Source organism: Neophocaena asiaeorientalis, unplaced genomic scaffold (assembly GCF_003031525.2).
Source record: "Neophocaena asiaeorientalis asiaeorientalis breed wild unplaced genomic scaffold, Neophocaena_asiaeorientalis_V1.1 scaffold714, whole genome shotgun sequence".
Classification (NCBI taxonomy): Eukaryota; Metazoa; Chordata; class Mammalia; order Artiodactyla; family Phocoenidae; genus Neophocaena; species Neophocaena asiaeorientalis.
Window position 1 is genome coordinate 1092347 of NW_020175660.1, and position 24235 is coordinate 1116581.

Sequence of the window (24235 nt, forward strand, 5' to 3'; positions counted from 1 at the left end):
TTTCTGGGACATGCCCATGTCTCCTGGGACATGTCCAACCCCATCACCTCCCCCTCACACACACACAGACCCAGGATTACCCTGTGGGCCTGCGGGCTTTGGAAGTGGCCCTGTCACCCAAGCTGTGCTGGATTCGCGGCCCTGTACTGCAAAACTCCTGCTCTGCAAAGTGGTCTGCACCCACTTCTCAGCTCAAGAGCCTGTGCCCCAGGCTCAGCCTGAAGAGTGGGCACCCAGGCCCTCTCGCGGCCCGGAACACAGACCTTCACTCGCTGGAACCCGTTACTCACCTGTGGCTTTCCCCCCAGAGTGCTATTTCCACCATGGACCACCCTCTTCTGCACATGTGCATTTTCGGGCACACTCTCCTGTGTGTACATATTTGCATGCGCACCAGGTGCATGAGTGCACTCACTGCACCTGTGGATTGTTTCAAATCAGTGTCTAATTCACCCCAGGGTGTGTGGCTCTGGCAGGATGTAGAAAAATAAAAAGCGGAGAAGGTCTCCGACAAGCACAGTCTCTACCTATTGGTGCCACCGTGGGAGAGAGGCCCAAGGCCTGGCCTCTGATGCCGACAGCAGCCTCTCTTCCTCCTCTCCCTCTGTCCCCCACCTCATGACTTTCACTCCTAAAACCCCATCTCAAACTGCAGGGAGCAGAGTGGAGGAGGGGCAGAGACCAGGCTTGCCCCCATCCCTGCTCCCCGATGAGCTGCTGTTACTGGGAAGCAGCTCACGCCCGGCTTGTGAGTACCAGCTGCTCTCTGGCTGGCTTTGGATCTCCCAGGGGAGGCAGATGGAGGGAGGCTGGCCTTCCCCTTTAAGAGCATCCTTCTTGCTACCCCTCCCTTTCGCCGGAGGCAGCATCAGGCTTCGGGCAGGCGGGTGCTTGAGTCCAGAGAAAGAGCCTGCAGCTCCAGGTACAGCCTAGCCCAGGGTTCCCCATCCCTGTGCAGGATCAGCTCCTTCCTTTCCCCACACTGGTCATGCACTGCTGCTGGATCCTCACCAGCCTGGCAGGACAAACACCCTCCTCCCCTGGAGAGGAGATAAAGCTGGAGTCAGGGATGGATGGGGTGGGGCCTGGGGGAGGGGCAGGGGATGGGATGGGGGAGGTCAGGGTGCTGGCCATGAGCTGCTGGCCTCCCGGGCCAGACCTAGGAAGGCAGGACAGCTGGGCTGCATGACACAGGGCAGAGGAGGTGGTGAAGTGGGGGAAAGAACACAGGTCCCTCCCTGGCTTTTCCACTTGATATTTCTGTGACCTTGGGCAAGTTACCAAACACCCCTGTGAAGTGGGGACTCCTTCTTGTCATGCATGTTGTATGTGCTAGGCCCAGAGTTTGAGGTGGCGTGTTGGCAGCTGGGAAATTTCTCACACCCAGGCCAGTACTGAGTCCTCAGGGCCCAGCTCAGGCCAGAGCCCTCCAGGAGGGCAGAGAACAGAGGGCCCAGTTGCCTTCCCTGAGCCTCAGTTTCCTGAGCAGTGTGGGCCTTGATCTACCCCCAGACCACACAGAGCCTGAGGTCTCTTCTGAGAAAGGGCTTCTGGAGGTATCTTGGCTCAGAGACCACAGTGGCAGGAGTCCCGAGGGGCCTAGGCCCCCATGCAGAACATACTGTCTCTGGGTTATGGACTGACCACAACACACACATTTTCCCCTCCCAGCCCCTTCTGGCCCCTTGTCCCAGCAGCTGAGCAAATGGCCTCTCCTCCTCTCCTCCCTGCCCCCTGCCATTCCGGTGCAAAGGGCACGGGGGCCTGGCATGCAACGCTGGCAGCTGGAGCTTTCCATGCTGCTGTCAAGTTTTCAGAGCACAAATGAGACAGGAGAGCCAGGAATAACTGCTGGGCCCCAGAGGGTCTGGAGGGTGGGGGCCTGCCCCAGACCTGCTTTCAGACCCTGCGCTGAGGGTGCAAGCAGGGGGCCCCCACTGCCAGCTTTGGGTATCAGGAGGTGCCTGCCACCACCGGCAGCCCGTTATCTGGCACGAGTCCCCATAGGAATGAGCTCAGACTCCAGTATGGCTTGGGTCTACTACCTGTGTGACCTTGGGGAAGTTACTTAACCTCTCTGAGCGGGACAAGTGGCAGCCTCTCAGGATCTGAGGAGATAATGGCGTGGAGGGTCCAGAGCTGAGCTTGGCCATGCCCAGAGCTGCTGCTATTATGATGATTGTTTTTATGGTTGGACAACTCTGGGCCCTGAAGTTGTCCCTTATCTTGGGCCACCATGAGGATAAGAGGCAACTTCAGGGTCCTCACCAGAGAACACAGGGCAGCAAAGACCCAAGTCACAAAGCCCCTGGCCAAGGGAGCTCAGCCACGGTTTTCTGGGCAAGGGGGTGGGTACAGCCAGGCAGAGAGGGCAGCTGGGCAGCCTGGGCTCTCCAGAGGGTGGAGGGAGCAAGGAGAGGAGAGCAGGGGGGCAGAGCATAATCACTACCCTGGCCAGGCCCCTCTCCTGCCCCCTGGGGGGTGCTGGGTGCCGGACACCCCTCCCCAGGGGCTATATTAGCCTTGTGAGTCACAGTGGACCCGCTGGGAGGCCGAGGGCGGGCGGGCACAGTGTAGGGTTACAGTCCATTTATGGGAGCAGCAGAGGGCAGATATCAGTGTCGATGGCATTCGTTCCCAGCTATTCTTAGGAGCCTCTCAGGAGCTGCACACAGCCCGGCCAGGCAGAAAGGGACGGAGCAGGCAAGGCCGGGGGGTCGGGGGCAGGGGCCGAGGTACGGGCTGGGGAGGCAGGGTGCGTGAGGGTCCTCTCACTCTACTCTTCTCCCTTCATCCGCAGAGGCCGCCGCTGTCAGCGCCAGCATGTCTTACAGCGTGACCCTGACCGGGCCTGGGCCCTGGGGCTTCCGTCTGCAGGGGGGCAAGGACTTCAACATGCCACTCACCATATCCCGGGTGAGTGTGCACGGCCCACAGCCTAGAACCCACAGGGGCGGGGCATGCTCAAAGGAGGGTGTGTGCGTCCATCCCTCCATCTGTCTGTCCTCCCTGAGGCTCTTGGAAAGCAGAGCACACTTTCCTGGTCTGGGGGTGGGACTGGACCCCACTGGATACTGCCGGCCACAGGCCCCTGGTCTTGGCCACAGCTGTTGCCCACCCTCGTTGGCTGGCCTATTATGAGTATGAAACATGGGCAAGCGGCTGGTGTTTTGAGCAGAGAAAGAAATGCCAAGTTTGCAGGCCAGGCAGGCAGGTGGACAGAAAGTACAGGGCCTTCCTAAGCCTTTCTCCGGGAGGGTGGGCTCAGGGTACCCCCCAAGCCTGGAAGTGGGCAGCTGCTTTGGGGAAAGAGCACTCCTAGCATGGAGAGGTCAGGTGACAGGCGGGCAGATGGTTAGATGTACAGACTGCTGACCTCGGCTGCCCTGCTATCAGGGCTCGGAGCTGGGCTGGGCTGGTAACCGGTCTCCTGCATCCACTCCATCCCAGACCTGAGATAACAGTCGCCTTCTACCCCCGCCTTCCTGGGGCTGCTGTGGGACCTCACACTGGCTGGCTTCGTGGAGCTGGGCCTTCCTCGCTTGCTGGAGGCCCTAGCCATTCACCTACAGCTGCTCTGCCTGCCTGTCTCAAGTCTGGTTCGCCATGCTCACCTGGGGAAATGGCCTGTGTGTTCTGCAGTGTCTGTGATCAGGGAATGGCACTGCCTGATGGGAAGGTCACAGATCTTTGGAGATTGTCTGAGTAACTCTATTGCCCAGCTGGAAACACTGAAGTACAGAGAAGCAAGAAGCTAGATCTGCTTGAGAGGAAGCGGTCTGTGAGAAGGGACTTTGTTTTAAACAGTGCTGTGTCCCTGGCACCTAGACCAGTACCTAGGACATAGTAGGTGCTCAGGCAACACTTATCAAGTAAAGGGAAGTCCAGCAGAGGGGCGCTGAAGGCCTCAAGGCTCAGGGTGGACTGTGAAATGTGCCAGGGCAATCACAACCCCTGCCTGGTGGGGTATGCTGAGACTGAGCCCCAGCAGTGCTGGTGTGGGCACAAGGGGGCAGGCTGAGGCCCCAGGCTGTCACTGGAGGGTGATGGATGGGCAGGGGTGTCTGGGTCACTGCTCACCTGGAGACAGGGAGACAGTTTCTTTTCCAGGGCATGGAGACTTGTCTTGGGCCTGAGGGTGGGATGGGGAGGGTGGTGGGGAGGCACTGAGGTAGGCAGCCAGGGAAGGCCTGAAAGGTGCTTGGCAGAGGGGGCAGGGAGCCAATGTCCCCACTGGAGGCACAGTCCTGGCTATGCAACCAAATGTGGACACTTGGGGGGACACTAAGATGGAAAGCTCCACTCAGGGGTGTTATGGGAGCCTCACGACAGCAATAGCCTCACAACAGCCTCACAAATCCTCTGGGGTGCTGGCCTGGCTCTAGTCCAGGAAGAAGGCCTTGGCCGCCATCCTGAGGGAGGTCTGGCTTATTCCAACCTGAGTCTCCAGACCCAGTGCCCTGGAAACCCCAGGGTCCCATATTAGAAGGGCACCCATAGACTTACACATTCAGTCTGATGATATGGTGACACAGGGGCATTTGAGCCCCAGCAGACACACCCCCTCTGCCCCCAGGACCCTGCACAGCTCCCCACACCCCTGGTTACAGGTCTCCTCCCTCTACAAGGCAGGACCCTCCACCGTCACTCTCATGGGTCCACCAGCTTCCCACGCCTGGGACTGAGCCTAGATCTCCCCCAGCCCCACTATCCTCAAGGCCTCCACCTGGTGGAAATTAGCCTCCTGGCTCAGTGGCACCCAGGATAGCCGATGACCTCATCCGGGGTCTATGCGCCACCTGGCCCCAGCCAGCCCAGGGCTTAAATTGCAGCACAGAGGCCTTAAGCTAGACAGACAGCAGGAAGAATGTCCTCACTGTAGGCAGGGGGTGTATTGGGATGTACTAGAGCCAATGACTAGGGGGGGACTTTTAAAAATAGAACCCGCAGCTCAGGCAGGGCATCAGGGGATGGGTCTCTCAATTCCCTTCAGAGGCGTGCCCCCAAATCACTGAGGCCATGGAACCAGCTGGACTGGGTGCTGGGGCCTTCCCAGGGCTTGGAGCTTCTTGTTAAGTCCTCTGGTGTGCTGCTGATACCCTGGGCTCCGGCGTCCCAGGCTCAGCGTTGCTGGCCAGGCAGGCCTCGGGGCACTAGCCCTGCCCTCCCAACAGGGCTGTGGTATTTCCTGCTGGGGCGCTCCAGGTCCTTCTGCACCAGGAACTTCTCCCCTAAGGGGATGCAAGGCCAGAGCTCTCTGGAAGAATCCTATTTCCACTGCAGCCCTGACCTGCTTCCCACAGAGAGGCAGTAGATGTCCTGGCCTGAGTCTTTGCGACAGGGCAGTAGTGACGTATTGTGGTGGGGGGACTCGCAAGGGCGGGGCCGGCACCCCTGGGCACGCACACTGTAACCCTGAGGCAGGCAGTTAGGCAAGCAGGTCTGGGATTGGCATCTCACTTCAGAGCCGGGCAAACTGAGGCTCCAACTTGCTCATGCGCTCCTGTGACCTTGGTAACCCCATGCCTGCTTCCTCACCCTCTGGCTAGGGGCTAGTAGAAAAGCACTGCGTGGGGCCGTCCCCTGTGTGCTGCAGCTCCTCCTGTAAGAAGGCTGGCCACGTGCAGCCTGGGTGGTAGCTCCTGTACCCACCCCACCCTGCCCACCAGCCCCACAGAATCAACCTTGGGGCAGTAACAGCCCCTCAAGTCCTCCCTTCGGTGGGTCTCAGCCTGAGGACCCACAGAGAAATGGGCTCAGGAGGGAGACTCGGAGGGTGGAGGGGAAATGCCTTTATTTATCTTGGACAGGTGTGGCTGGGCCTGCAACACGAGCTGCCCTCCCACCCCCACCCTCCCCCAATCCCAGCCAGTCCTCCAGGAAGTGGGGAAGGGGTGGGAGCAGCCAAGAGGGAACAGTTCCAAAGGTCCAGCCCCCACCCCTGGCGGGGCAGCTAGGCCTGAGGCCAGGGCCACGGTCTGGGGCCTTGCCTCTTGGCGCACGAGTTGCAGCGCTTGATTTTATGGCAGCGACGTATGCTTTTGTTTGGCTCTGGTACTCACAGCTGTGTCACCTTAGAAAAGTCAGTTCACCTGCTCAGCCTCAGTTTTCTCATCTGTAAAATGGGGATGGTACGTCGGTAAAAGTACACGTGAGAGTTCTTTCTAATGTGCACTTATGAAAATACACCTATTTTTCCACATGGGCTGCTTGTGAGGATGGGGGAGTGGTGGAACTGAGCCTGGGCCCAGGGGGGTCCTGCCCTTCTGCTCCAAGGCCTCCACTCCTTATGGCCTTACCCACAGGCCCAGCAGGCTCACCTCTGCTCCTTTGCTGTTCTCGGTTCCAGTATTTGTCAGACTCTCCTGGCTGTGGTGGCGACACAGAGGACAGAGGGTCCCCGAGAGGGGAAGGGGGACAGGCTGAGATTTTTCTGGGGCAGCTGCACTGGTGATTCCTGGAATTTTGAGGCCGTGGTGCTGTTTCTTGGGCAGCGCCTAGCAGTGCTGACAGCAAGTGTTTATAGCCATGCTGAAGGTCAGGCAAGCCTCTGGAGGGCTGCTGCAGGGCTGGCTCCCGAATGAACGAATGGGGAAGATAACCAGACAGTGGCCCACCGCTGGGGAATACATCCTTAGAGGTTCCCAGGCCAGGCCCTCTCCCAGCATGCTTCTTCTCCCTGGTGCACAGAGCTGTTCCTGACCCCGGGAGGTCCCTGAAGTGAGTGGGCATGAGGCTGGCTGGGTCCTGGGGAGAGGGCCTTCTGGGGTCCTGGGCCGGGACATAGGACAAGAGCAACTTCACTGGCAGGCCCCCGGGGGCTCCTCGGGCTGAAGACGTTGTGAGACGGCAGCAAGTGCGAAGAGGGCAGGGCTTCCTGGGTGATGTCTGCTGGGCCTGCTGGGGCAGCTGTCCTGCCTGGGAGATATCTCCCCAGTTCCCTGAATCTCCCTCTTGTCCAGGGGCTAGCCATGATTGAAAGGCCCTCACCCAGGGCCCTTCCATTCCCAAACACAGCTTCTCCACCCCTTTGAAGCCAGGATCCACCTCTTCCCAGGAACCATTCTAAGTAGCATGAAGCAGACTTTGCCATCCAGGACCTAGAACTGGGGGACAAGAGGAGAAGAAAGAGACTCAGAAGGCCAGGGAAGGGTGTGGTCAGCTAGAGAGGGGGCCAGTGACCCCTGGCTTTGGCACAGGGAAGTCATTGGTATGTGTGGAGTGGTGGGGGCCAAAGTCAGATGGCTGATGTGAGAGGGATGGGAGACTGTAGAGGCCAGACCTGCTGGTCACTTCTTGGAAATGCCTGGTGGTGAAGAAAGGGAGAGAAGCATGGCAGGAGCCAGCTGGAGCAGCTAAGGCTTTTTTTTCCAAGACAACTTTTTGAGAGCAGTTTTAGGTTCACCGCAACATTGAGAGGAAGATAAAGGGATTTCTCATAACCCCTCTGCCCCCATGCGTGCACAGCCTCCCGCATCACCAACGTCCCCCTCCAGAGTGTACATTTGTTATAACTGATGAAACTACACTGGCACACCATTACTACCCAGAGCCCATAGCTTACGTTAGCGTTCATGCTTGGTGTGTACGTTCTATGGTTTTGAACCAATGTATTATGACATGTATCCACCATTATAGTATCACAGAGAGTATTTTCACCGCCCTAAAAGTCCTCTGTGTAAGGAGAGGCTTTTTGAGCACAGATAAGACTCTGGCTTTCTTATCAGCCAGGGTGGGATTGGAGAGAGGGGCCATGGGAAGACAGAAGCCTCCAGTGAGAGGGCAAGGGATGGAGCAAGGCCCCAGGGGAGGCCAGATGGGAAGGGAACAGAGCATGGCACGACAGTAATTTAATCACACAATGTAAAATGCACTTAGGGCTCCCTGGAAATCCCCCGGGATGTCAGCCTGGGAAGGTCAGGAGGAGATGCTGGAAGCTACACAGTCCACAGCACCCACTCACTGCCTGCCCTTGGCTCCCATCCCTTGCCGCACCTACACTGGCAGGTCTAGAGGGAAAGCAAATCAGGGACCTGTCTGCCTTTAAGCACTAGGAGTGATGGCTGGGACCTTCTGCGGAGCCCAGTGGCCCCCTCTGCTGCCAGGGAGCGAGGGAAATGGGAGCCAAGGGCATGGGTGTGCCTGAGCCCCAGCCGGTGCCTTGCTTCCCTGGGACCCTGGACAGAACTTCTCTCCCCTCCAGCTGATGCTCAGGCCCCTCTAGGGACAGGACGCTGGCTCAGGACTGATCGGTCAGGGCTGGCCCTTCGCACACCACCCTCTGCCAGCCCCCGATCTTGTGTCCTCTGGAGGCAGGGGCTGCAGCCTCCCAGACTCCAACCCCTGGCACCTCCCAGGGGAAGGGGTCAGGTACAGCACTTGCACCTCCTCGGTTGGGAGCTTCCCTGAAATTGTCTCAGCTCTGCACTGTCTTTGTATAATGCCCTATTTAATGATGAAATCCTCTCCACAATCCCGGGAGAAAGGCATCATGGCTGTCTTTACGCAGAGGTCATGGAGGCTGGCACTGCAACCTCAGGTCTGGCTCAGACTACAGTCCGTGGTCTTTGCTCTACTGCTTCCCCCCAAGGCACCCGACGGTCACGGGGGCCACAGCTGCTCCCTGGCACCGGCTATCCCTGTGCCCCCTCTGGGGTGCCCTAAACCATGGCCCAGCAAGGAGGGTGGGCTAAGTGGCCATCTTGGCCCCCAAACACCTAGAGCCTGCCTTAGGGGCTTCCGAGACAGGACCTCGGTCCTGGAGCTCCGCCCATGGCTGGGTTCCCTGTGGAGAGGTGGCTGGTGACTAGAAAAGGTGAAAAGTGAAGTGGGAATGAAACAATCATTACAAAGAATTTTTCAAATGCTACAGAGGGGCTAGAAAGACTTTAAAGAAAAGAAAAAGAAATCCTCCAAGGATTTAGGAGCTTTGGGTCTTTTCTGGGACAAGGAAAGCAGAGGGAGGGGGCTAGGGAGTCAGACAAGAGGTACATGGGTACCTCACACCTGGACTGCACGCTTCACAAGCCCTGGGCTCTGGGCAAGTGTTCAAGGGTGGCCACACCCTTCTGCCACGCAGGCTGCTCCTGCAGAGCGAGGAGGGATCTGACGGCCCTTGGCCAGAGCTGAGGGGCAGCTTCCTTAGAGTCCCTGCCTCCTTCTCTAGGGAGACCTGGGCAGAACTAGCAGAGCGCCTCTCTACAAGAGGATTATAGCATCCTCCACCCCACCAGCCCGAGGGGTCTTGAACCCTGCTCAGGGCAGCCAAAGGTCAGGCCAGCTGAGCCCTGACGAGCACACACAGGTGCAAGGAGAGGCGCCAGGGGCAGGCTGGAGCCAGCTTGGTGGCAAATTCCTCAGGGGGTTTGGCTGTTGACCAAGCCTGGGGGAGCCTGGGCTCTTCCCTGGGAAAAGGATCATCTCAGTCTATACCTGAGGGTGAAGGGGAGCCAGCCAGGGCCAGGCAAGGGGAAGGTGGGAGCCCTGTGGGAAGGTATGATGTTAGCTAACCCATGCCTGAGGGAGAAATAAGTCCTCAAGGCAGCCTGGGAGGGAGGGCATTCCAGATGGCCCCGTGGTTTGCCCTAGCTGATCTGGCCCCAGCCTCTCTTGGATGTCATTCTGGTGTCCTTGTTCACACTTAACCCATGATCTCCTGGACACAGCTCTGGTCACCTCTGCAGGCATGAGGCCCTCCCCTCTGTCTGGGGTCTGTGGCTGTCCTGCCTGGGAGGTCCCTGCTGCAGGCTGATGGCCCCCTTCTCTGTGGATGCTTAGAAGCATCTGGGGGAGCCCTGGGTCGGGAAGCCCTGGCATGGGGGTGTCCTGCTGTGGGGAAACCCTGTGGGCAGTCCACTAAGACAGCAGAGGCATTGCGTAATTCACCCTGAATGGGAGCATACTGGCGTCTGCTACTTTCTCTGAAATGCTTCAAACATAATATGGATTGATGGATGGAGAGAGGGATGGACACTTGACCAGCAAGTTGAGTGAAATGCTACAGTAGAACCTCGGTGGTGGGTATTCGCGTGCTCCCCGTAGAATTAGTTCTGCCTTACTGTGTTTGAAGGTGTCTACAATAAAATACCCGGAAGAGCAGAGGCCTGAACATGAAGCTAGAAGGTGTAGGGAAAGGTGATTTTCTTGCAGGACAGGCCTGGCTGGGCAACTCAGTTTGCCCTCAGGAGTCCCCTCTCAGCCTAGAAAGTGTTTTGCTTTTCTTTGTTGTCGTTTTTTACCCTTTGCTTAACCGCTTAAATCAAAGGAAACAACACACTCCTGTCACTAGTAGAGGCTCTGTACGGCCATTGATTTGGGGATAAGGGCGACGTGTGTTTTGAGATGGCCCGAGCGCTTCCAAGATGCCCCTACGGGAGCCTGGAGAGTAGGCGGGGCTTGGCAAACCGGACACTGTGGCTTCCTGACAATCAAGGCATTTGTTTCTCTATTGTCCTGGCCTCATCCCAGCAGATTCCAGGGGCGGTGGGGAGGCTGCTCAGGGCGCAAGGTGGCCAGTGTTTAAGAAGGTACCACAGTTCCTGGGTCTGAAATGGCGGGTCAACGGCAACTGGCAAGAGTTCTCCTGGTCTTGCTCTAATCACTGGGTTAACACACATGGTTTCTGGCCCACCCTGTAGAGCCTGTCTGGGAATGGGCTGGAGGCTGGTGACTGCAGGGCTCTGGTTACGATGAGAGTTCCCTCCGAGGGGCCTGGCAGGAAGTTTCCATCCATGTCTGAGAGCCCAGAATCTGGCCAGAGGCCCACCGAGGCCTGGCACCCAGGGTATGGGACTGTCCCCAGGACCTCTTTGGGCTCCTTCTAGGATGGTCCCCAAGCCTGGGCCAGAAAATGGCTTCTGCCAGCATTAGGAGCCAGCCTTGTCCTTGGGGTATAGCCAGGAAGGTGACTGGGATGTGCCCAGAGAAGCCAGGAGGACTGGCTGGTGGGCATGTTGGGGAGGAAAAGCCAAGGGACACCCTCTAGGCACAGCTCGGTGGGGGGTGACTCCCAGGGGCTCCTCTTTCCTATGATGTCACTGGAGGCAAGCCCGGCCCGGCACCCCGTGTGATGTCACAGCGTGCTTCCACATTATGTCGTGGGGGTCAGGTTATAAAATCATTCTGTGTGATGTCAGGAGTGGGTGCAGCCAAAGTCTCCACGACATCCCATGAGACGCCTTTAGGGATGAAGCTTCACCACACTCCATGTAATGTCACTAGGGGCCGGCCCGCAAGCTATTTTAGATGATGTCACTAGGCCTTCCAGAATTTTGCATTTCATGGGATGTCACTGCATAGGAGGCCACCATGGCATTCAGGGTGCTATTACTGGGGGCTGGACATGCAGAATTTGGCACTGTGCATGTCACTGGGAGTGTGGTCTTCCAGACATTGCATGGGGGGTTGGTGGGGTGGCATATCCATGGCATTCTATGTGATCACACTGGGGGTAGGGCCCCCAGACGCTAGCATTCTGTAATGTCACTAGAGTGCAAGATTTGGGAACTGGCCTCCACATCTGTACCTCCCCTTCGGGAAATATGAAGCCAACCACAAAGCACTGAGCTCCATGTCCCAGCTGACCTTGCTCCCGCAAGCAGGCCCGACAGCCCTGCCAGCCCTCTCTGCACACCTGCCACAGTAGAGTACGACACACTTACACTAGGATGCTTTTGTGAGGGTACGTTTGGCCGGCCTACTGGCCTGGCAGCATCTCTACGGCAGTACTGCGTCTTAGCAGCTGCTGAATTCTTCTGGAGCCTGGAAAGTGTGCCATGGGTTTTCAAGGTGCAGGTGTTATAGTAGGCTAATTGGTGTAACAAACAACCCCCAGTTCTCTTAGCACAGTGGAGGTTTATTTCTCGTTCATGCAACATCCAATTCAGTGCTCCTTAGTCATCTCCCCTCCAAGCAGTGACTCCATGATCCAGGTCCCTCACAGACAGTGGCTTGGCTGTCCTCCTCTGGGTCCTCTGCATCCAGTCAGCTGACAAGCAGAGAGAGTGCAGGATGGCAAGATGGTTGCTAGGGGCAGGCCTGGAAGTGGTGTGCATTGATTTCAGAGCTAATCTCATGGCTGCGCTCAGATACAAAGCACCAGGAAATGTGGTAGCTCTGTGCCAGGAAAAGGAAGCAGGCTTGGTGGTCATAGTGAATGAAAGACAAAATGGCAAGCCTCGACTGGATGATCCCTGGTGATTCTTCCCTGAGGACAGGCCCATCCTCAGGTCACCCTTCTTATGTTCACCTCCCATCTGCTACCCTCTCAGATCACACCGGGCAGCAAGGCCGCCCAGTCCCAGCTCAGCCCGGGTGACCTTGTGGTGGCCATTGACGGCGTCAACACAGATACCATGACCCACCTGGAGGCCCAGAACAAGATCAAGTCTGCCAGCTACAACCTGAGTCTCACACTGCAGAAGTAGGTGGGAGCTCTCCAGAGCAGGGGGCAGAGGTTGGGTGTGGGCACCAAGGGCCTGGGAGAGGAGCTGTCCAGCATGGACCCAGCCTTGTGCTACCGGACCACACAGGGAAGTGAGGACAGCCTCTGGACCAGAAGAAGGACAGGCCCAAGTCATCAAGCACCTGCCATGTCTGTGCCTCATGTTACAGATGAGCCTCAGAGAGGGTGGATAACGGTGCTGCTGGTATGTGGGCAGCCGGGCCTGGAAGCCAGGGTCTTCCCTGCTTCCTCTGTGCACAGGCAGCCTCCCTGAGACCTAGCAGAGGCCCGTGGCTGCAAAGTACCCCAGAGCCGTGACTTCTCCATGCTGGTCAGGCCCAGGGGACACCCAGGTCCTCTGCCCTGGCTCCCTGGGTTCCGGATGCTCTCCCCTCTCCAGTCCTTCTCAGGCAGGAGCTCCTGGACCCAATGGCAACTGTCTTCATTTCTGGTTTTTCCAGGTCAAAGCGTCCCATTCTCATCTCCACGACAGCACCCCCGATCCAGTCCCCTCTGCCTGTGATCCCCCACCAAAAGGTAGGTGCTGACTGTGGGTGGCAGGCTCCACTCTGGGCCGTGGTTCCCGGAGTGCAGCCCCTGGTCTGCCTGCCAGACCCTCGGCTGGCCTGACTCTGGCAAGGTGGGGGGATCAGCCCAGCCCCAGCCCTGCCCTGCCTCGGCTAATGCCGGGGAAGTGGCACAGACCCCCTGGGGAGAAGCGTTCAAGCCCCATAAAATGCTGCATGTAGGGGTGCCCGCCTGGGTGCTTAGCCAACACCCTGGGCCTCATGGGCAGGCTGACAGGAAATCCACTTAGGCAGCGGTGTTTTCAGGAAAGGGACCATTCTCCCAGCCAAGTAGGGACAAGTGTCCAGAAGGCTCTGACCCTCATCCTCCTGAGGGCACTGGGGAGGGGGGTGACCGTGGCATGAAAGCCGAGGCCCCAGTTTGAGCTGGTCACCCCAGGAGGAGCTCCGAGGCACGGGGGGGCGTGCTGGCCCTCAGGGTTTCTCCTGTGTCACAGGCTCTCTCCCTCCCATTTCCCTTTCTCCTCCCAGTTGCACGCTCCTATACCACACTCAGAAGTGCTGGTGCAGCCAGCAGGTACCAGGCCCCTTCCCAGCTCCCTCTAAGCAACTCAACCCTGAGGGACCCAGAGCATGGGAGGCCTACCCCACCGCTCCTACAGGACTACACACTCCCGCCACTCTCCACCCCTCCTTGCAGGACCTCATACTGACCCTGCCTGTCCAGTGGGGCAGAGTGGGTGATGGGCAGGGTGGGGAGAGGGGACAAGAAGAAGATGACAGGGGGTCTGGGGTGGGTGACAGATTGAGGAAATGGGCAGAGGGCTGTTGGGGAGAAGCTGCAGAGGCAGACTGAGGGAAGCAAATGTCAGCCCCTCTCCTTCCTCAGTTTCCCCTCTGCACCTCTACTCTGCCTGTTCACCACCAGCCCAGAAGGCCCCCTCTCACCGGCCATGTGGGACATTGCAGAGTGGGGTCAGCAGAGCAGAAGGCAGGGCTGTGCTCACCAGGTGCCCCCATTCAGGGGTAGGGGGAACAGGTGTAGCATGGAGGGCTCTCCCCACAATTCCCTGAGACCACACCCCCTTTTTTCCAGCCCTGCCGGCAGGCTGGCTTGGCCTAGCTTTCTGTGTGGGGCTTTGCATTTTGTCCAGGTGGATGACAGCTTCAGGGCCAGGAGCTTTACCCCGCTCTTTTTGACAAAACCCTTCTCTTCCAGGTGTCCTTTCTATCCCCCTACCCTGACCTCGGTGCAGTGGGCTGCAGGCTCCAGGGTGGTGGGCTGCTAGGCGCTCGCACTAACCCCTCTGTTTCAGGTTCACGCGGAAGCGCTGGGATGGGCGTGGCCTCTAACTGCTCTCTTCTCTCTCCCCTGCATGGTGCTGCCCCGGGCCAGGACCCTGCTCTGGACACGAACAGCAGCCTGGCAGCACCCAGCCCCAACCCCAAGGCGAGGGCCATCCCGGGCACCCCAGGCAACCTGGAGTTCGGGCAGACCCTTAGCTCCTCCTTCTCTCAGACCTCCGTCTTCTCCTCACACACGGAGGCCTCTGACGCTGGCCCTCCATGGGGCAGCCCGGGGGCCAAGGTCAACCTGGAGGGGACCCTCGACTCTCTAAGCCCGAAAGCCCCGCGGGGTTCGAGCCAGCCAAGGCAGTATAACAACCCCGTTGGCCTGTACTCGGCAGAGACCCTGAGGGAGATGGCTCAGATGTATCAGATGAGCCTCCGAGGGAAGGCCTCAGGTGCTGGACTCCTAGGAGGGTAGGTAATGGGCTCACAGCTCTCCACTGGTGGTCAGGGGCCATCTGGGTCCTCAGTGCTCGTAGAGGCCTGGTCAGGTAGTCAGAGCGAGGAACTGGCCTCATTCTGGCCAGCCCCAAGCCCATGAGGCAGTGCGGGCTAGGAGCAGTGACATCAATTATCCTATTGACACTTGCCATGAGCTGGGCCCATCGTTGCTTTACACAACCTGGGGCGATGTGTCGGATTTTGCAGAGAGGGAAACTGAGGCTCAGAGAAGGTTAAGTCGAAGTCCAGCTGTCCAGCTACTAAGTGGCCAAGCTGGGCCTGAATACAAGAGACTCTGACTCCCAAAATTTTCACATCAGGTCACCCACCAAGACAGGACAAAGCCTAATGACTCCAGGAACTCTGGGGCAAAGGGACAGGCTTGTTGCCACCCCTTTGGGAGTCCTGAGAGGTGGGAGAGCAAGTTCTCTAGGTCTGGCAGTGGTCTGGGAAGGCTGCCTGGAGGAGGGAGCACCTGAGCTGGGTACAGAGAGACTGGGCAATAGGGTGAGGGGAGTGGGTTGGCAGGACTGACCCTGGCTAGGGTGGGGAAGCAAGGGAGCAGGACCCTGAGGAGAAAGGGGCCCTGCAGGAGAACAGCAGGCCACCCCCTGCTCCCCGAGGTCTCGTTAATGGTACTCTTGGAGCACAGGAGTTAAAAGAACTAGAGCCAGAGCCAGGGTGGGCATTGTGGAGGGGCTGAGGGGAGGGAGGCTCCCAGCCGAGCACATATTAGCTTCCAAGTCCTGAAGGTTTGTTATCTCATTGTAACTTCTTCCATAGCCCCATGCAATTGGTATAATCGTCTCTGGGCTGGAGGCAAAGCAGGCTGAGTCAAGGCATATGGCCCAGTGGCTAGGGGTTCAGGGCTCTTCCATGAGACTGTCTGTATCTCAGGATCATGGGGAGGATTGAAGGAGATAACACGTGCGTAGTGCTGAGCTCTGTTCTGGCACATTCACTACGTGCTACCTGCCATCACCGCCTGGACTCACACAACAGGTACACAGATGAGTCAGCATTGCAGTCCAGGTCGGTGTGATCCAAGCCCACACCCTTCCTTTGACCTGGCCGCACATGGTATCTGTGCTCTGCCCGTTCACTGTTCCCCTGGGGATCCCCAGCTCCCCCAGATCTCATAGCTCTTTCTGGGATCCCGAGTGAAGCTGGGCGCTCTACGGTGTGAACACTTGAACCCTGGCTTCCCTGGCCCAAGATGGCAAAGCTTTCTACCCCCAGGCTTTTTCCAGCAAGGGGCTTCTGCCAGAAAGCTCGGGGAAAGACAGAGTAGAAATGGACTCTTTCTCCTGCCTTGGGTGAGCTGATAGCTCTTCCTGGTTCTCTTTGGGCCTGGCCCCCAGCAGGGAGGTCATGCTCTGGTGGACCTGGACTTCCATGGGGCCCACCTGCAGTGATGGTAAGGTCTTCCCTCACAGAGGCCTCAGTCGAGGCTGGGGGCTGGTTAACATTCCATATGCTTTATCTAACACAACTCTCTCAGCAACTTCAGAGGGGGGCATCATTCCCTCATTTTATAGCTGGGAAATAGAAACTCAGAGAGAGCAAGGAATTTGCCCAAGGTCACACAGTTAACGAGTGGTAGATAGGACTGGCACTCAGGTCAGTCTGACTTCTCCCTGCATGGAGCCAGGGACCTACCTGCCTGTCCCACCCTTGTTTCTCCCGACTCCCGACAAGCCCTCCCATTGGCACAAGGGCTGCTCGGAACCTGACAAGTGTTAGATTATTACTTGACACTCAGAGCAGCAGCATCCAACAGTTTCTTCAAAGGGAAGATGGGCTAGGGAGGGAATATGGTGCGTGCTTCATTCAAAGTGAAGGCTGATGCTGTGGTCCCAGCAGGAAGGGCAGAGCCTCTGACCTGGGCTAGCCGAGGGCTGAGGCCACCACCTCACAGGAGACAGGGTTGGCAAATGCTACTCCCCATGTCTGTTCATCACACACTTAACCCATGCTGAGGGCTTTACACTCAGGATCCTGTTCAGTCTGTGGAGGGCACCACCCTCTCGGTATTATGAATGAGGGGACTGAGGCTAAGAGAGGTGGGTAACTTGTCCAGAGTCACAGCTCTAGGAAGAGGTAGGGTCAGGATTTGAACACTGTCCTGTCTGGCTGCAAAAGGAAGCTCCTTCCCATACTCTCTCTCTCTGGGTAGCTTCAAGGTGATCCCTTGGCAGCTCGTATGCCCTTGGGAGGAGTGGAGAGGAGCAGAGGGGGCGAAAGAACAGCTGGGCCTGCAGCCCCCTGATCCTTGTCCTCTCTGGGGCTGGTACTGAAGGGCAGGGTCCCTCAGGCCAGTTGGTGCGAGGGCCCCCGGGGCGTTTTTACATCTTTGTCTCATTCTCCCCAAGACCTGGCTGCCCCTCTCTGAGCTCTGTCTGTTGCAGGCACCTCAGCCTCCGGGTCCTCAGGCAGAAGCTAAGCAGGGGGCAGGAATCAATGCCAAAGAAGGAGCTGGCTACCTAGGCAGGGAAGGGCATAGGCAGCCCCTGAGGCCAGCACTGCCCTCTACAGGGGGCACTGGGCTGGTCAGGGCAAGAGCTGATCCTGCAGTTGTCAGCACTGGCCAAAAATGGAGAAGGAATTGGAGATCTGTGATGGCCCTTTCCTAACATAGCTCCACTTACAGCTATTTTGAGCCTGGGAGGACAGAGGGAATTTTATCAGCCCTGAGACAGAGTTGGGCCGCCTGGGACTGGTGGGGGGGGGGGGTGGGGGGGGTCTCAATCCCCAGGGTCATGGCCAAGGGGTGACCAGGGCCAGGCCAGCTGAGGCCCAGGCTCTCCCAGCCAGAGCCCAGAGTGGTCAGATATGGGAAAGTGGCAGGGTGTGGGGAAAGGGACACCACTTTCTGCACTCTTCTCCCCTCAGGTTTCTGACAAGGGTCTGCCACTGCAAGGAATTTGCATTTAAAGAAAGATAATGCAGGCAATGCCTCCCTCAAGGAGGTGATACTCCAGGAGGCTGGCTCTCAGATAAGAGTGAGGGTGGGGTCCCTCTTGTAGTGTCCAAGCTGGGCTGCCTTGTCCGGCGGTTTTCCTGCAATACAGGACCTGCACTTCTCCCAAGCCTCCTCACTCCTCCATCCTGCCTCACTGCCCATCCACAGGGCCTTTAAGGGCAGTTACTGGGAACTGCACAGACCCCTTATTACTGTGCCCTGGGAGGAGTGTCCAGGGCTGCCTGACCCTCCTCTGGGAAAGAGAGCATGCTCCCGGGGCTGTGTGAAACCCCACTGCACACAAACCCCAGCACCACTGCAACTCCTGCTCAGGGAACAGAACTCCTGGAGCTGTCCCCCATTAAACAAGGGTAAGTCCAGAGCTACTGTCCGGCCAGGAGGCACCTGGGGCCTTAGGTGTTCCTGGAGCAGCCATCGCTAGTCCGGTCTCCATCTCCAGCTTCCTCGCCGGGGTCTACAGACAAGGTGTATGTAGGAGATTCATGTACATGGTAAATGAGCACCTACGAAGATGGACAAAAAAACCCTTTCTCCCTGGCAGAGCTTCAGGTACTGTGGACCTACGCTAGAGCTGGCATCTCTGATCCAAACTGAGCGGCTGTGATCGGGACTCTGAGCGCTTCCCCCTCCTCACTCCGCACTCTCCTCACCCAGTGCCAGTCTGGGCTGCCTCTGCCTCCACTATGGCCAGTCTGAGGACCATCCCTAGGTCCCTACGCTCAAACCCTCTGGCAGGACCCTCACTCTGATAGCCCTGTTTTCTTTGCTTTTTCTCTCCCCCACCCCCAGGTGGTAGCCAACTCTCCAGCCAAGTTAGTATCAAAGGAAAGCACGTGTGTGTGCTTGCCTGCATATCCCAGCATGCGACCGCGTGTCTGGGGGACTGGGCAGCGTGCGTCTGTGTCGGCGGCATGTGTACGTGTATGTGCATGCGTGAAAGGGGGTGCATTTGTGTCCCTGAGTGAGCCTGCATGTGTGTGGAGCTGCGAGTATGGAGTGCAGGCAGTGGGGAGGGGCGCTGGGGCTCCGGCAGATGCCCCGGACCATTGTGTTCCCGATTAGCTGTTGCAGCTGCTTAGACCGCAGGCTGGCTCCGGTGGGCGGTGGGTGGAGCGCGTGCTGACGCCGGTTCCGGGAGAGCCTGAAGACATTTCTAGCCCGGCCGGACCACTCGGAAGGGCTGTACCTGACCTTGTCTTTGCCTGGGGAGCACGCTTGACTGTTGAAGGGAAAAGCCTCCATGGGTAGAAGCTGGTGGGCCACCCAGCAAGTTGGACATGGGGGCGGGGCCGCCTGAGCACCTAAGCCCTGCTCCGAGGAAGAAGCACATGCACTGAAGAGGCTGGCGGAGCAGAGCCCCGGGCCACCCAGGATGAGTCCCTTCGTGGAGGAACCAAGCTCAGAATCCCCGCGGGTGCCCAGTGGGGCTGCTTTTTGCCTTTGGACGTTCTGGACTCCGCTTGGGCTGCCGCTGCCTCTCACGCGTGGCCCAGCTCCTGTCTCCTAATCCCAACCGCCACTCCGCACCCCCTTCCGTTTCTGCTTCCCTGCGGGTGTGGTGAGAGAGCTTTCAATGCCTGGCGCCCCCTGCTGACCCTGGGCGGTAGCTCAGGCTGAGCCGGGGCCTCCAGGGATCTGGGAAAGCGGAGACGGGCAAGAAGAACCTACCGCAAAGGGCTCTGGGGAGGGTGAGAGGATTTTCCCTACCAGACCCAGCCCGCCCACGTCGGTCGGGGGGACTTGGGTAGCCTTCCTGGGATCAGGCTTAGGGAGGTCTCTCTCCACACCGTACACCACCAGCCCTCACCTTGAGCCGTGTAACACCACCTGTTGCCCCTTCTCTCCTTCCACCCCCCTCCCTCGCTCCCCTGCTCCGTGCTCCCCTCCCCCAGCGCCGACTACCAGGAACGCTTCAACCCCAGCGCCCTGAAGGACTCGGCCCTGTCGACCCACAAGCCCATCGAGGTGAAGGGGCTGGGCGGCAAGGCCACCATCATCCACGCACAGTACAACACGCCCATCAGCATGTACTCCCAGGACGCCATCATGGACGCCATCGCCGGGCAGGCCCAGGCCCAGGGCAGTGACTTCAGTGGGTAAGCGCCTCCCCTCCTCCACTGGCGCTCGATGCCTCTGCCTCGTCATCACCGAGGAGGGCACCGGGCCACTGGGCGCCATCGGAGACTTTGGGCATCGGGACCAGCTGTCCTCCATCGTCTTGATCCTCCCAGGGTACAGCCCTTGCAGGAGAGCCAGCCTTCGCCCAGGCCTCCCAGAACGTGGTGTTCTCTCTTCAGAGTCAATCTCATGGTCAGCTTTAGGAGAAGGGTGGAGAAATGCAGCATGTGCTTTTCACAGCCTCTGCATTTTCCCAGGCTCCATGAGGGGGCTGGTTTAGAAAGAGACTTCTGGAATCCTGTTAACCAGGGTCACATTCTGGATACCTCAGCTTCTCACAACTAAGCCATTCTTTGGGGGGAAGTTGCTGTGTTCTTCCAATGATGAGGGCAATTCAGGTTCATGAGTGGGTTTCTTGTTTGGGAAGGGGCCTCCGGACCAGCCATCCACAGTGCTGTTGACAGTCAGCCCCGCCACAGAGCCGGGGGGCACCCAGCACTCGCCTCCTCCTGTTGGCCCCAGGGAAGCCCAGCCTCAGGGCGGTGGGACTTTGGACATCCTTGGTTCCTGACTTTGCTTGTTAGCAATGGTTGAAGAACTTGAGGGCTGAGTAGGGAAAGAGTTGGCTGAAAATCATTTGTGGATGAAACGGGTAATAGTACAAACATTAATGTGGACCTCTCTGCTTCTTTCAGAATTTCTTTCTGTCTCTGTTTCTCTTAGTCTCTGTTTCTTCTCTGTATTTCTTTCCTTCTGTGTACGTCTCTCTTTCTGTCTCTATCTCTCTGTCTCTTTTTCTGTTTCTGTGTGTCTCTTCCTTTCACACACACACACACACACACACACACACACACACACACACACAGAGAGAGAGAGAGAGAGAGAGAGAGAGAGTCCCTTACTGTATTCTACTTGGAAATACTGTTAGTATTGACTTTCAGAACCGATTATCTCTGTGGTAACATCTTATCCCTGAGTCAGGATCTCCAGCAATTGAAGGCAAGAAATCTTAAAATGATGGTTGTCCTTTTTTCCAAAACTAGGAAAAACAGATGTTGTAAGAGGGATAGAGGCGCTCAAAAGTCCCGGAGAACTCCTATAGCGTTTGGCCTTTGTAGAGCCCAACCCTCGTGGCCATGACGAGTGTGCAGGTTATAAAGTGCAGGTTCAAGAGGCCAAAGGATGGGACGTGGTGTGGACTTACTGGCGCTCCTGGTCAAAAGGAGCCTGGCCCTCTCAGGCGCGCAGTACTTCCTTCGGGCCACCAGGGGGTGGATGGTTGCTTGCCCTGGAGCCGTGAGTCAAACCCGCCAGGCTCAGGTCTGCAATTCTTTGCGGAATTCTCTGGGCAGGGTTGACTTACTTAATCCCATCGTTCAAAGCAGAAAATATGACCATGCAAGTTTAAAAACACAACTGTTGCTCATGTGTACCCAGGAAGACAGGGCTGCCCGATTAAGCCAAAGAGTTAACGGGGATTTCCTGTTAACATTTGTTTGCCACGTGTGTCCTTGGTGTGCTCTTAAAAGTGGTAGCATTGGCCAAAGGGAAGCACGATGGAAGATAATGGAAGAGCTGCTGTTCACTAACTTTATGTTTTCTGCACCTTGGGAAAAGACTACAAATCATTTGGTTTTACCTCTAGGTCGCCCATGATATATTTTTTTAACATGATACACTGTTGATCTAATCTAGGCTTCTCCTTCCTTTCCCCTCCCCTCCCCTCCTTTTCCCCTCCCTTGCGTGCCTGGGAAGCAACATTCTTCCTTTTCCTTCTAACTCAGCCCTGCTGGGTTGATGCTGTCGTGGTGCCAGTGGGTAAAAGCTGCCCTTGTCTGCCATGAGGTGTTCCATTTCTGCTGTTAATTTCCATGATTCCTTCCTCACTGACAGTTTTCTTTTTGTCTCTCTCTCTCTTCCTCCTTTATCCACCCCACTCCCCCATAACTCATTTCTGATCCTAACCCTGCTCCCTTGTGTATGCGCCTCCCCCCGCCCTCCCATGATGGACATGCACTCACTGCTGGGTTTTCCTCTGCTTGGCAGGGCGTCACCGCTGGCGTAAGTAGACCCCACAGTATCTGTTCCGTCATCCGTCTGTCTGGTTGCGGGATGGTGTGTGGGTTTGGTGGGATGTGCCTGAGGACAGTGGTTCTGTCCACGTTCCTCCTCACACCCACCTCACAGGTAAATGACATGCGCCGCGACCTCTACAGGCAAGTGCTTGTCTTTTGGGGTTTTCCCCCAAATAACGTCACTATGGACATAGAAATCAGAGTAATGATACCACACTGGCTGGGGGTGTATCCCGTGTTCTCCTTGCTGTGCTTTGCGGGGGCTCTCCCCAGCCTTTCTTGTCTACACTGGGACAGCGTAGATCTTAATGTCAGAATCCACATGGGGCCATTATTCAGGGAGAGGATGCTAAGGGGGTCTGTTGGAGGCCATTCCCCAAATCCTCATGGAAGAGGGATCTGGAGGACCCAGCGCCTGCCAGGACCACCCATAAGAGGCAAAAGATGAGTCAGACTTGGGGCCAGTGTACAGTGGAGTAAATGCCCACCGGTGACCTTGATGTTGCGGGGACCATGGAGTGTTTTTGTTGGCAAGAAGTTCATGCTGGAGTGGCTCCCGAGAGTGGCCTCGGACCCAGGCTCCCAGAACTGGAGGGCCTGTCCTATCCCCTCTCTGTATATATTCTTCCTGAGCCCCAGATTCTCAAAAGGCACAGCAGTTCCTTCGTCTGGTTCCCAGTGTCTGTTACGGCAGCACCAAGTCCCTGGTCTTTGCACAGCATTGTGGGAAGGGAAGCCGACAATGTGACTCCCAAGGGATTCACTCCTGGGGTTCACTTTCTTGAGCCCTTGGAGATGTGGAAGGAACAGGGAGCACCTCAAGGGCATGTTCCAGGGAAATGGCAGCCAGTGCCTTCCATCTGTTTCAGGACCCCTTAAGACTCCTCCCTATGCCAGAAATGACCTCTCCAGCGAGATCCCAGCTTCTCCTCCACTCCCTGGTCTTCCCTATCTGATCCCAACCACAGCCTGACAGACCTGTAGCTTTCCAGGCCAGGGCGAAGCCTTGAGAGAAGTAGGGGTAGCTCCACCCAACCTTGGTCAGTCACCTTCCATCACCTTTCTCCACCTCTGCTCTCATAGCCCACCCTGAGTTGACTTAGGGGACCAATCCTAGGAGACTAGGCCAATTCTTCTGTCCAGCTCCTTGCAGAGAGGGTAGAAGACAGGGGCACTGGGGAGGTCCCCTCTTCAGCTAGCCAGCCCTCGAAGGAGCAAGGGCAGGTAGAGGCAGTCATAGCAGCAGGCAGGGCGATGCTGGACAGGGGGAGTGTCTGCGCTGGGCCATGTCTCCAGATGTGGAACATCTGGGGTGTGCAAGTCCCCAGTGGGCAGAAGTAGCCTTCCTGAGCCCTGTCACTGCAGAGGGTCTGATGGAAAGGACACTGAGCTGGGAGCTGGGAAACCTGGGTTCTAACTCAGTGGGGCCCCTACATGACGTAACCTGGAGCTGGTCGGCTAGCCTCTCTGGACCTCAGTTTTGGCATGTGTAAGAGGAGATGGCTGGGCCACCGGTCCACAGGCTGGGGAGACATGCTGTTATTGCTGTGAGCTTCTCCTGAGCCCACCCTGACTGCTGAGAGGGCCGGCTGGGCAGCCTAGATTACCCAGCCCTCCCTGGTTGGGATAAGTGGTCATCCATAAAGCTTTTAATGTATCTTGCCCTGAAGTCTGATCTGGGCTGAGAGACCCTGGACTCAAGGGGCTCTGGGGTCCCTTCTAATTCTGATCTAGGATTTGTTCATTCAACTACATTTTGAGCACCTACCATGTGCCAGACCTTGGGAGTCTAAGGGAAGGTCACCAGGTCCCCCTCAGGCAAGAAACTGCGCTACCAGGTCTCCCCCACCTCGGGCGAGAAGCTGCGCTATCCGTGGGTGATGCCAGGCTTTTAGGGACCTGATGGCCTTGTTTCTCCAACTGCCTCCTCACCGAGCTTCCCTGTCTTTGCAGAGTGGGAGCCCACAGTCCTCCTCCAGGGCAGTCATGACATTGGTGGCTCCCTGTTTGGATCTCAAGCTTTGAGGAGGCCAAGGGACTGACCGTGAGGAAGCCTCTGAGTCCCCCAAATGGCCTGTCCTCACCCAGCCCCAAACTCAGGACCTGCTCAGGGAGGTTGAAATTACTTCCAGAAGACCTCTTCTGCCTCTTCTTTCCTTAAAGGAGATACAGCTCCTGGGGGCGGGTGTCTTCAAGCCTGTGTCTAGAGTTAGCCTGGGGGGTGGGGGGTACTGGCAGGAGGGTCTGAGCTTCCTGACCCTCCGTGAGCGGAATTCACTGTCTCGCTGTGACCACCCTG

At 57.5% G+C, this 24235-nt stretch overlaps 1 protein-coding gene across 1 annotated transcript in view; it reads left to right on the forward strand.

The window, feature by feature from the left end:
- Positions 1-2823: 2823 nt before the first annotated feature.
- LDB3 (LIM domain binding 3) overlaps positions 2824-24235 on the forward strand; it is a 55939-nt gene continuing 34527 nt past the window's right edge. Inside the window, exons 1-5 of the mRNA XM_024731424.1 lie at positions 2824-2916; positions 12270-12421; positions 12904-12979; positions 14366-14733; positions 19636-19839. Of these exons, the coding sequence (XP_024587192.1) occupies positions 2824-2916; positions 12270-12421; positions 12904-12979; positions 14366-14733; positions 19636-19839 (893 nt within the window). The remainder of the gene's footprint in view (positions 2917-12269; positions 12422-12903; positions 12980-14365; positions 14734-19635; positions 19840-24235) is intronic.